Here is a 12653-nt window from a genome sequence, read left to right as displayed (position 1 = left end):
AAAGAGCAGGAAATCTTGAACACCCAAAGGCTAAACTTATAGGAGTTCAAAGGAATGCATATTAACATGCATTAGATCATGAATGGTGGGAAATGTATTTAGGTTAAGAATTTTTAAGAAGTCTAATATGGGAGATTACAATGATTTTTGCCCTCCATTTGCTTTAAGAACACTACACTAAGTCCAGTCTACACAGGTTTTCCTGCGCGCACGCGTGCGCGCGCGCGCACACACACACACACACACACACACACACACACACACACTTCTCTAGTCTTGCTCTAGAGCAAGAATTAAAAAACAAACAAAACTATCTTAACCTTGTGAAGTCTCAGAACTCTGCATCTTGTTTTTCTGTTAATTCTTTTAAAAAGCTCATCTACAGGAATCTTCTTCGGGAGTTGAAGCTGTGTCAAATAAGGCACTATTTCTCCAAAAATTGGTATTTAAACAGCTACAATGGAGGAAAAATGTGAAATTTTAAAGCCAAATTTTTATATGTTGAGTTTAACTTCTTATTCCGCCATCAAAGGCCTTCAAGTAATGGTACTATATCATTTACAAAGGAATTTGAGGATTATAAAGGAAAAAAAAAAAAAAAAAAAAAACCAACTACAAAAAAAAAATTGTATCCAAATCCACTCATTTGAATCAGACATCTGTAAGCCTTGATTTCCAGTGGAAAAAAGAAAAGTTCTTCTAGATCAAAATACCTCCATTTTGAGGCATTTTGGCTCAGCCATAAAATTTTTGCTTTAAGAGGGAATAAGGCTTTTTAGTTTATTTAAAAATTTTATTTCTATCAAGAGACCCCCTCTAAGCTTCAACTATTACAAAATAGTGGTGTACAAAAGGATGTTGCTATTCAAAAGCAGCCCAGCACATACCACATTAATCCCAGCAAGATGAGGGAATTCTGGGCAATGGGGATGTGACTGTGAAAGCACTACCCCAAGGACGCATAACATCATATAGTGATGAAGTCTGAATTTCCTAGTTGCCTAAACTTCACCACAGACAGAAAATGGTGAATTTTGTTCATCTATAATCTGATATATATAATATTTGATTAACTATCTCAATGGAAATATCTATGTCATCAGAAAAAAGGATCAGGGAAAAGGTATTTTAAAGGACATTAAAACTATTAAGAATTAAGAATAATTAAGTATAATTAATTTAATATTATTAAAAAGGATATGGTTGGAATTATTTAGTACTGGAAATAGAAAAGGAATTTCCAATGTGGATTTTGAATTAAATTGACCTTCAACATTGGCAACTGGAATTAATTTTGTTTCAAAATTTCCTAAATGATATTATCTTTATGTAAATTAAAAGTGAGGGCTGGAGCTACACAGTATTGTTTTAGATATGTAACAAGTTAGAACTGTGTGCTGGTTGGAGTTAAAGGACAGATGAATGATACTGTACAACCCACATTTGGAAATAAAATTAAAAAAAAAAAAAATGGATGAAGCAAGGGAATATCTTTTAAAATAAAAAAAAAAAAAACGTACCATTGGTTGGGTGTCGAGCAAATGAGATAGAAAACCTTTTAACAGCAGAACCACGTGTGGCGTCTAAGAAAGAGAAAAACAGGTACCTGAAATTCACAACAGCTACCAAAAGAGGGACATTTAAAAAAAAGAGGGACAAAAGATGAGAAGGTTAGAATCGAGTGACATGCAGAGGGAATCATGAAAGAGGGTATAGGCCAAAATACTGGTTAAAAGAATTAAATTGGTTGGTTAAAAACTTCAAGGCATTTAATGAAGTGTATGAAAGAAGGAGAAGCAAGATGAGTGATTTTGGTATATACAAAATTGTATTGCCTAAAGTAAATTTTTGTGGAGTGTAAGAATAAATTTTTAATGTAGTTAATTAAACCTGAGTATTAAAAACTACATGCCCCTTTGAGCTTCCAACTCCTGACATTACAAAAAGAACAAGCCTCTATGCACTTCAAAGACCCTATAAAAATATATACACATATAAAAAAAGCAAGAAGTTTTCTAAAGAGGAATAAAAGAATTTTCATCCAATGCTGTCAATATTTTAAAACATTAACAGCTTGACACTTCTTTCCATTTCTTATACATATTCCTTTTTACTACAATTTAATTCAAAATCAATAAGAATTTAAGGGGGAGGGGGAGAATAAAAGCTTCAGTTACCATAGAAAATTTTTTCTTCCTTTAACCATTTTCCTCTTACAAAAAGAAATGCATAAGAACTAATATGTCGACAAACTCCAAGATACATTAAATATAAACCTGAAGTCAGTAACTACAATAAACTCTGTCAAACACATATCCAAGCTGTGCATAGTGAAGAGAGCTTGAGTTCATACAACTAGGCAGAGAGGGTCATTGGCTAAGGCTTGTCACTGAGGAATACTGTGTGCTCATGGGTGTGTGCGTGGGTGCACATTTGTATCTGTGCGTGCGTGCGTGTCTGCACATACCATCTATGCAGCCAGAAGAGGTCAGCTTTTTACGATGAGTACGAGCATAATCCTGTAGGTTAGGTGCACTTGAAGAACCCCCGAGCACTGAGGTGCTAAACAGGCTCGCACAGTGAGACCCTGATGGGAGTTAGAGAAAATACATACAGCAACCGGTGTTCTTCCATTCATATTGGGGTGCATGCAACATGCAATTAACATGGCTCAGGTTCACGATATGCTTGTAATGGCTTAGTGGAATAATTATTTTAATTTACTGTGTCTAGGTATCACTATACTTTAACACACATACAACAAGAAGTTAATAAGGGGACTTAAATCTGCCTTTGTAGGCAAAAATGGCCTATATTTGGTTTTATCCAAAACCTAAAACAGCCTAGGTTAGTATAGAATTTTTTTTTTCAAATCAATATTTTGAACAATCCTCAAAAATTTTTATTTGTGTTATGAGAACGTTTCTATTAGTAAAATTATAGTACAGCATATTACAAAGTGATATGTCTTATTCCAAAAAAAGTACTTCAGACTATGAGAGAAACAACTAAATATTTTCTCTAAATCTCTGGATAAAATTCCACTTATTTTTAATTAAACTAAAAAATCAAGGCTAAACTATTGCTTGTAGAAATAAGAGTTACTTTTGTGATTTTATTATATGTGTGTTAAGAAAACTGATTAAATCATTTGGGATTTTTACCATTAAATAAATAAGCCCTTTGTAAAAAAAAAAAAAAAAAATCACCTAATAATACACATTACTAGCATATATGATGAATCACAGCCAGAATACATTGTGCCTTGTTTGTGGTAAATCTTTGTACCCAAGCAAATCCTTCACCAATGCATCTATCAGTTTCCACCAGTGCTATCATATTGTATCAATTAAGAAAAAGAAGATGATATAAATTTCTAGCAAGCCACTGTGTGAAAATTAAAATCTGTCATCATTTGAATTTATTTGAATAGAAAGATAGAAACATAAAATTACTACAAATATGTAGATATAATACAACAGTTCAGACCCTTTATACAGAGAACGCAGTACAGATACACTTGAACTTACATGAATTTTATCTTATCTTAAAGCTACATAGGTAAAAACTCATTATAACAAACACCAAATCACTTCATATAGTTTATCAACCATATGAAATTGGAAAGTTAGTGTTTATAATTTTATCACACAGAATAAGGATTTTGCCATTGTTACTTATCATGTATATAAGAAAATATTAAGTGACAATGTTTTACAGATGAACAAAAAGGTTTGAACTTTGTAACCATCAAGATTTCTTAGAAGTTGAAAAAAAAATCCAAGTAGAGGAGAAAATTTTAGTTCCAGAACACCATCTAAATCCAATTGGATGCTATCTTTCAATGGTCTAAATAGTGGGCTATCAGTTGTGGCAATTCAATTTATATTGTTTAATATATAAAGATTATAAGAAAATGAACTGTTTGTCCTCACTCACTTTATTGAAATGTGTTTTGTAAATTTATGTTTACAAAATATTATTCCTGAATGAATATGTACAAAAGTATAAAGTAAGCATAGCATTTGGTCATGCTTTCACAACTTAAAATTTACATGTGTGAAAAAACAGTGTATATTATTAGGTTTATTAAAGGAATAACATTTCCAGAAACCAACATACCTACTGCATTCTGTTTCTGGTCCACAGTCCTTGGTTTTCTCATAAAATTAGTATTTTCTGAAACAACCTGGATAAGTAAAGCAAATAAATGAGGCAAAATAGAACTATGAAAAAGTCAAATGTCCATTATACTTGATACAGCAGCCTGTTCCAGACAGACAAGGGTTAATAAGCATGATAAATATTAGTAGAAATACATAAAACATGAAAGATCATGCAAGATCCCCTTCTGAAGGGAGTCCATTTCACATGAGATCCTTGCAATGAGGTGGTGCGAAGCAGGCATTCAGAATGAGGGCATGTATGAACCAAGACAGATGAAAAGAAATCATTTATAGATCAATATAATTATTTTTTGGTTTGTTAAAAAGAAACCAAATGCCCATTCTTAACAGCTCCTGTACTGAAAAGGGGTGGGAGGAAAACAACAACAAAAAAGGGGAAAGACAATCCCAATTTGAGGTCACCATACAGTTACTGTTCCATGCATGGGCTTTATCAAAGTAACCTTTACATAGACACAGCCTTAATGGATACCATAATCCCTTTTTTAATAATTAACTTCAAATTCCAAATGGAAATTGCTAAAATTCTTAGAGAAGTCATAGCACATCTTCCATTATAAAAAACAAAAACAAAAGCCTCCATAATATTTTGAATTTAAACAATAAAAAACCCCGTCTGGATTTACTTTATTTAGCACTAAAAATACTGTTGAAGTATCCAATTTTTGTCTTACTTGGAGATGGGGGAATGTTCAAAATATTGTACAATTCAATGGAAGAAGTACTATTAATAATAATAATAAAAAAGCCCCTCTAATATTCCTTGTTAGAAACCTCCACATAAAGGAGTTTGTGAGGGAGAGAATGATTAATGCTAGAGATTGTCTCCTGCATAGTTAATTCTGGGTCACTGAGAATCTGATATATATATATAAAACTCTTAATTCCCCAAATTCTAAATAGCATCTTTTTTTTTTTTTTCAATTATGGAGAAAAATTAAATTTACCTACCACCAAATTAAGTATTTTTAAAAGTCTTAAAGGACAACTAAGCCAAAACAAGAGTTTGATTCGTCAGTCAAGCTAAAATTCCAAATATTTAGTATTTTAAAATAAAACAAATCATGGAAATTTAAAATAGATAAAATGCTGTGAAACAACACAGTTGTTTTCTTTCCCTCAAAAGTTATTAGAAATCACAAGCATTTAAAAATGTGCAAATCAAATTCAAACAGAAGAATTTTATTTAGAAGAATTTTATTTCAATAGAAAACACAAGGGATTAGATGTCCTCAAAGACAGTTATTTGTTGCTCTGAATGCGTAAAAATGTTTAATGAAGTAAAGTTTAGAAACCTGTTGCCATGAGCCAAAAATACTGGATGTGAATGCCAGTGATTGAGGGGAGACAGGGGAAGAGGTGATTTGTTCCCCTGATCTGCGTCTTCGACGCCCAGTACCCACACCACTGGTATAATGCAGCCAGGTACCAGTACCCTCTGGGCTAGACACACTCAGGGGGCTCTCTTCCTGGAAGTGAGAAAGGGGGCAAAACAAAACAAAACAAAACAAACAAACAAAAAAAAAAACAGCAAAGCATGCACAGTTAGATACAATAGAGTCAAATGATCAGAAAGAAAAAAAAATACAGTTTGTCTATATTCTTTCATTCATTTTTCTAAAACTATTAAACAGTAACTATGACATCAAAGTATCTCAGTTTTAAATTTGATAGCTCAACAGAAATATGACCATTAATTCATCTTTAGGTCAAATATTTTCACAATTTTTGATAAAGAACTATCAAATACATACAAAGTTCTAATTGAGGAAAAAAAGTAGAAATCATTTATTTCATACATATTATACTGCTTAATAGTTTTCCCCTCCCTCTCCAAACAGGATAAACCTTCCCAATTTCTATTTAGTAATTGTTTTTACAATTTAAATTTCCATTTATTTTTATTCAAGAGGCTTTGTGCTCTACAGGATGGATTTTTCAACCCAAAGCTCTAATGAATTGCTAAGGAATGAAGTGATTTAAAAATATGAAAAGTATTATTGTCTGCCAAACATTAATTTAAAAAAAAAAAAAAGAAGGAAAAAAAAGGGTTTTAACAGAATAAAATGGAACAAAACTGCACTTGTTTATACTTTCAAGCTATCTACTTCTACCCCCTCCAAAAGCTAGTTTGACGAGTTCAGTAGGTAAAACATGCAGCAAACATTCCCATTTTACATGTTTGCATGTTCAGGTTTCAGACAGTGAGGACAGAGTAAAATCTACTTGCACCAAATGAAGAGAATAGTCTGTTTCTCTGAGTGTCTTTAGGAAGTACAAACTTCTGATTTCCATGGAGGTGATGGGCGCAGGAAAAAGTCTTCACTGTTTTACTTGAATAGTCTACCTTATGGAAGTAAAAGTTTAGCATGGCATAGAAATATCTCTTGAAAACAACTCTTTAAGCATTTTATAGAACATAAGGTTTACAAATGTGCTTTCCAAATTTTGAAAAACTAACTAGGGCAGTGATTTTGTTAAAGACTTTTGCAAATATCATAGATCAGACACAAAATGAATATTCATCGATGCATTTGCTACAGTAGTATTCTGAACTATTTAGAGTGCAGAGGAAGTTTTACTATGGTCTTAAATGTGTTAAAGAATATGAACAATGGAAAGCTACTCTGCTCAACATGTCAAAATCACTGCCCCCACACAAAAAATATAGTTAGACTACATTACCATATGTTACTTCCCAAGTATTTTGAAATGAAGTAATCTTATCCAGTCTAAACTTATTTCTTAAGTAAATGTAATAGCACAAATAAAAACCATGGTCAAGGAAATAATATCTGGCATATATTTCCTTAAAACTTCCATTAACAAAATAGATTTCACTGATCAGAAAAGAAACAAGTATAGATACATGTCAAATTCAAAGGCTAATGGAAATACTGTTTTGAGCATCACTTAAAATGAAACTGAATATATTTTCTCCCCAGCTATTACTACCCACAATTCATATATTGATTATTCTAATTCCTGTAAATTTTTTTTTGTAATTTAATAGATGATTTCTTCATAGCCTTGAACTTTTATCAAAAAATCACCAACATCATTACTTATATTATACTTATGCAAATATTCCATAACAGTAATTTTCTTGTACAGGTGTATAAACATGCCATAAGTATTATTATAATCCTCAAAATAATTTAACTCTTTCTTTTCAAATATTATCAAAGTACTTTTACTACTGGGTATAAGGAAGTTACTAAGATACCTATTAATCTTAAACATCAATTACTTCAATTTAATTGAGTTAGGAAATTCATTAAAGTTGAAGTTTTGTATTCATTAAGGATTAAGGCAAGCTATTAATTTAGTTTTCCTTACCTTAAACTGCTATCATTCAAATTAGTTGCTGCTGAAGCAATTTTACTAATTCCTTCCCAAACCCAACCTAAAACCCCATTCCTGTTTCATCAAGTTAAAAAAACAAAACAAAACCAAAAACCTTATACCACAGTAGTCTCCAGTGATAATGAAAAGAGACAGAAAATTTGGAAGGTCTTAGGCAAGAATTTATCTTGGTAGCTTTAAATACTTTCTGTCATAAAACTCAAAACATAAAGTTCAGAGATCTACATTTTATAAATGCCTCTATATTTTTATTTTTATTGATTTCTTTAAAAAAAATAGACAGTTTTCATTCAGAAGTTCCACTAAGTCCCCAAGTCAATTAAACTTAAGCTGTATTTTCTTTTCTATTTTTTTTTTTTTAAACTCAAGTTTGTTTTAGGGAAAACATGCTGTAACATGTATACTTACTTCACCTGCCTTCCTAGCTCGTGGAAGAGAAGATTTTTTGTGTATGTGAATTGGATCTGATACCATGGGTTTGAAAATCACTACAGCTCTATCAGGCTCATCCCTTTTACATCTATGTGCTTCATCATCACATTCACATTTTCTGGAGAGTTTCCTTTTGTCTTCATTCTGCAGGTGGAGAGTATTATAAATTTTTTAAGTACTTAAAACATTTTTATTTCTAGTGGCAAAAATCACACAAACCACACAAACATAGATACATTCAATTCAACAAATATTAAGATGTGCCCAACACTGGAAAATATGAAGCAACACAGATGATTATTTTCTAAACTTAAAAATATTTTGAGAAGAGATCAGACTCAAACATATGGAATAATCAAAGACATAACAAGATATTATGCAATAAATGCTTATTTAATTAAGTGCCAAAATGAACAATGGAAAAAACAAGAGTGTAAAAATGAAAATAAGTGTAGAACAAGGGAATAAATAAACATTTATATAGTGTGTTCATGCCATGCACAGTGCTAAGCATTTTAAAAATTTATTTGATCCTCACAACAGTTCTGGGAAGTAGCTATTATTATCCTTATTTTACAACTGAAGGAATTAAAGCGAACAGAAGTTAAGTGACTCATCCAGAATCATTCAGCTAGGAAGTATCTAAGAGGTGGATTTGAACTGAGATCCTCCAGACCCAGTGTTCTTCTATCCATTGTACCACCAGCTAGGTGCCTTGAAGAACAGAATGAAATGATTTCAAGTTATCAATTTATCTCCTCCCTGTAGGATTTTTTTGGAAGGGTGAGCTTCAGTAATTATGAAAAATTTTCACAGCTAAAGGACCCCACAAACCAATTAGTAGAATGTATACCTAACACTCATTTTTCATGTCTGTATATTATAGTTTTAGACAATAAGATAGTATTCCTTCACAGTTATTATAATTATTTAAGAAATGAGAAGTTTAGAATGGCTAAGACTACTTCATTTCAGGTAAGTACAAAGAGTTTCTGATTTCCATGTGCATTGCCCTGGTTGTTCACAATGTTTACTGGTTCTTAGCACTGAAAGCTGTGAACATTATTTTATTATTAAATAATTGAGTATTTACTTTCAAGAATTATTTTTATGTCATGTTAAATATTTAATTCTCTATGGTATGCAAGAGAATCTTGAAATTTTCCATCACCCATCACCTATCACTTTTGAGGAAATCGGCAAGATTTTCCTGTACTTTCCACATCCCCCAAAGCAGAACAGCTAATACAACTTCTGACTTTTCATCCTTTAAAAGGAGGAGAAGGCAACAAAAGGTAATTTCATTTTGAATCTCATTCTTGATAACCAGGAGGAACTAATTGCTGGAATTAAATTATGGAAATTCTGAGATGAAGTGATTACTATTAGGACTTGGAAGAATGACAGGTAGAATCCTATAGAATTAAATGCTTCGGAGGAAATCAGTTTAGGAAGAATGGGAGACTCCTGACAGGAAGAAAACTGGAATTTGCCTAGAAAAACCAGTGTGGGTTACACAGGGAATTCACTATTGAAATTAGATTTTAAAAAGAAACAGATAAGATGGAAGTCACAATGAACCAAAAAATTTTAGTGCTATTTTTAGATATTAATAGTTTAGAACACTAAGACTTTTTTGGGGGGAGGATTATCTGTATAAAAATGTGGTATAATGCCTATATGAATTCTATCATACAATATAATTTGTCATTAACAAAATTGTTCTTAAAATAAACTACAAAGGACATGTGGAAGGAAGATGAATCCAGAGAAAGAACTGAAAATAGAAGTATATATAGAATGATTTTTCATGTATCCACAACAGGGGTGGAGTAGGGAAAAATATATTTTCATATATCACAAGAGGGGTGGAGTAGGAAAGAAAAAAAATACAATAACTTCATTTCATATTTAAAAGGAAGAGTAAGTTGTACATAACAGATTTGCATTTTCATGTGTAATCATCTTTTTTATTATGTACTATTTTATGGAAATGCTTTTTTTATTCAATAAATTAAAAATAAAATAAAATAAAAATTTTAAGAAGACACATTGGGGGGGGGGGGGAAAGGAGGATTAACAATGGATAGGGAGTTTATAGTATGGAGATCTCTGTCCAGCCAGCTATCCTTATGAATGGTCTTTCAAACATGGAAAAAGAGGTAAGGCAGCATAAATCTCAACTCCTCATTAGATTTGTACCAATCTATATAATTTTGCCTTTACATGGAAGCTGATTACTCCTATTTATAAATGCAGAGTAAAGTTTGAAATCTGTGCTGGCACTTCAACTACTAGATGTTTTCATGTACTAATAATGATCTGATTTCCTGAGCTTGCCTGATTAACTAGAAAGATCTGAAACAGGATTTTTTTCTTAAAAATCTGGTAACCCATGAAGGAATCACTCATTGATATAACTATCACTGGGTAAGTCCACCATTAGACTACAATTGGCAATCAGACTTTTGTTTAATGGTCAGAATGGACTTAAAAGTAAACTCTCTCAGTAGTCAGCTGTAAAGCAGTTGGAGAATTAAATTCCCCATACTTAGGAAGGATTAAGAGAAACAGGTCCTAAACCTAAAATTGATTTTCTCTTATTTGTGCATGAAGATAGAAGGAGTCACATGAAGAAAAGGGGCAGTGGTGAGTAGCTGGTCTTGCCTAACACTAGGGATAGAAAGGCAAGAAATACTGGTATCATTATGGATTTGGGACAGAGTAAGCCTCCTGCTGATTCCCAATTAGGAAAGCTGTTAAAGCTTGAGACAAGGAAAATCTGCCAGTTCAAATGGGAATGCTACAAACTCCAGAGGTAAAGTTCAGAACAAACTGTACACTGTACACATATAAATGTGGAAAACAAATATGGGCAGAAGAATATGAGACTTTTGATTTGCATCAGCTGCAAAAACTAAAAAACAAACTAAGAAACAATAGAAGATCTAGACGACAAGCAAAATAGATTTTTGGTAATGCTGGAAGGGACTTTTACTCCCTGAGACTACCCCTTATGTTCATATAATTTGCAAATTTTGGAAACAAAGATCATGGCACCATTAAGAAGCACTTTAGTCAGAAAAAAACAAAAAACACAAAAAAACAAAAAACAAAAACAAAAAACCCAGAAGAGAAGAGATCTAGGACTTGAAAAGGAGATTTAGAAAATCAAAGAGGGGTTTAGGAAGTGTTTTCACTGTAAAAAGGAGAACTTTAAGTGATTGCAGGATTGGAACAGAACTAGATCTCTGGCAGAGATAGACATCTTCCAGATTATCAATAAGGGGCTCCCAAGAAGACTTAGCAGCTATGTGGACTACCAACTCCCTTTGTTCTTACCCACCAACTTACCACTGATTGTATCTTGTTTTGAAGTCTGGAATCTGTTTGCACTGAGTGTGAATAAAAGGTTTGAAAATAAAGGGTTCAGGGCAGCTAGGTGGCTCAGGGAATAAAGCACCACCCCTGAAGTCAGGAGGACCTGAGTTCAAATCTGATCTCATACACATAACAGTTCCTAGCTGTGTGACCTAGGGCAAGTCACTTAATCTCAATTGCCTCAGGAAAAAAAAAAAGAAAGAAAAAAAGAAAGAAAGAAAGAAAGAAAATAAAGACTTAAAGACTTTTGGGGTTTAGAAAAGTTTGAGGGAGGTTTTAGTCTTGTTGAGACTTTTGATATGAGTAAGAAATTATGATATGAGAAATATAGTGATATATTTGCAATATGGAATTATTTAAGGACTGCATACAAAAATCTATTTTTGAAGGATCATGAGAAGAGTATATTTTAGTTTAATTTAGACCTGAGAACTGCTATAGATGGATATCTATCCCTGGGAAAAAGGACATACAAAGATCAAGAACAAAATATCAAGATTTAGCCTGCTCTTACTGTTGTGAAAAGAGCCATATTTTACTGCAGAAATAATCAAGCAGCTCTCTAAGTGTTTTGGGATAATTCTGTGTTTACATACCCCTTAACATCCATAATTATCAGGGAAGACAGGGAAAGTTAAGACCTTTTGGGGAAAACTATGCCAGGAAAATAGTTGAAATGGTTTTAGTAACCTTTCACAGATCTGGAAGGAGCCAGCTTTGTCAGAAACTCTACCTCTCAAAGAGCTGCATCCATTCAAGCCAGGTAATTATGTGTGGCTCTTCTAAATCTGAAAGATATTTAGTTTTCTTGGAATGAAACTGTCCAGATCCTGCTGAGCAGTCATACTGCCACCAAGGCTGTCAAGTGAATGACCTGCCATGATTGATCTCAGCTCAGCAGAGGATGTAACCTGAATAATCCTTGGCCCGAGTTAAGTTAAAAAAGGAGAACTCCACTACTAATCAGTAGTTATTGGCCATCTACTTATTTAATTCCTAATTAGAACCTTATCCCTCAACTGTAATCTATCATGCATTTGTTTTTTACATTTTCTGCCCTGCTTTTGAACACTTGGGATTGGGGAAACAGACACCAAAATACCAGCCACACCTTTAATTGATCTAACCACTGGATAGAAACCCATAATCCTTTAAACTTGGAGAAAAATACCCATGGTGGGACTGGGGCAGGATGGCTAGGACTTGTATGACTATTTGTTTGCTAAAATATGGGTGACTATAAGCACAAAGCTACTGTACTACTATAGAGTGGAAGCAGAATTCCTT

General features: G+C 32.7%; 1 protein-coding gene across 24 annotated transcripts in view; it reads right to left on the bottom strand.

Annotated features, from left to right (window-relative positions):
* Nucleotides 1–12653, bottom strand: part of PPIP5K2 (diphosphoinositol pentakisphosphate kinase 2) — a 103111-nt gene that overhangs the window by 10139 nt on the left and 80319 nt on the right. For 8 of the 24 annotated variants that reach the window (XM_074281889.1, XM_074281890.1, XM_074281910.1 and 5 more), the window contains 6 exons: nt 7962–8129; nt 6414–6534; nt 5483–5652; nt 4123–4189; nt 2468–2587; nt 1521–1583 (listed from right to left, as the gene is read on the bottom strand). In XM_074281889.1, coding sequence (XP_074137990.1) covers nt 1521–1583; nt 2468–2587; nt 4123–4189; nt 5483–5652; nt 6414–6534; nt 7962–8129 — 709 coding nt within the window. Of the gene's footprint in view, nt 1–3; nt 455–1520; nt 1584–2467; nt 2588–4122; nt 4190–5482; nt 5657–6413; nt 6535–7961; nt 8130–12653 lie in introns of those variants that run through there. The other 16 variants (XM_074281892.1, XM_074281891.1, XM_074281898.1 and 13 more) reach the window with 12 other exon arrangements.

This window comes from Sminthopsis crassicaudata, chromosome 1, assembly GCF_048593235.1.
Source record: "Sminthopsis crassicaudata isolate SCR6 chromosome 1, ASM4859323v1, whole genome shotgun sequence".
In the NCBI taxonomy this organism is placed as follows: domain Eukaryota; kingdom Metazoa; phylum Chordata; class Mammalia; order Dasyuromorphia; family Dasyuridae; genus Sminthopsis; species Sminthopsis crassicaudata.
Note: the sequence above shows the minus strand (reverse complement) of the source record. Positions and strands in the feature narration are given on the sequence as shown.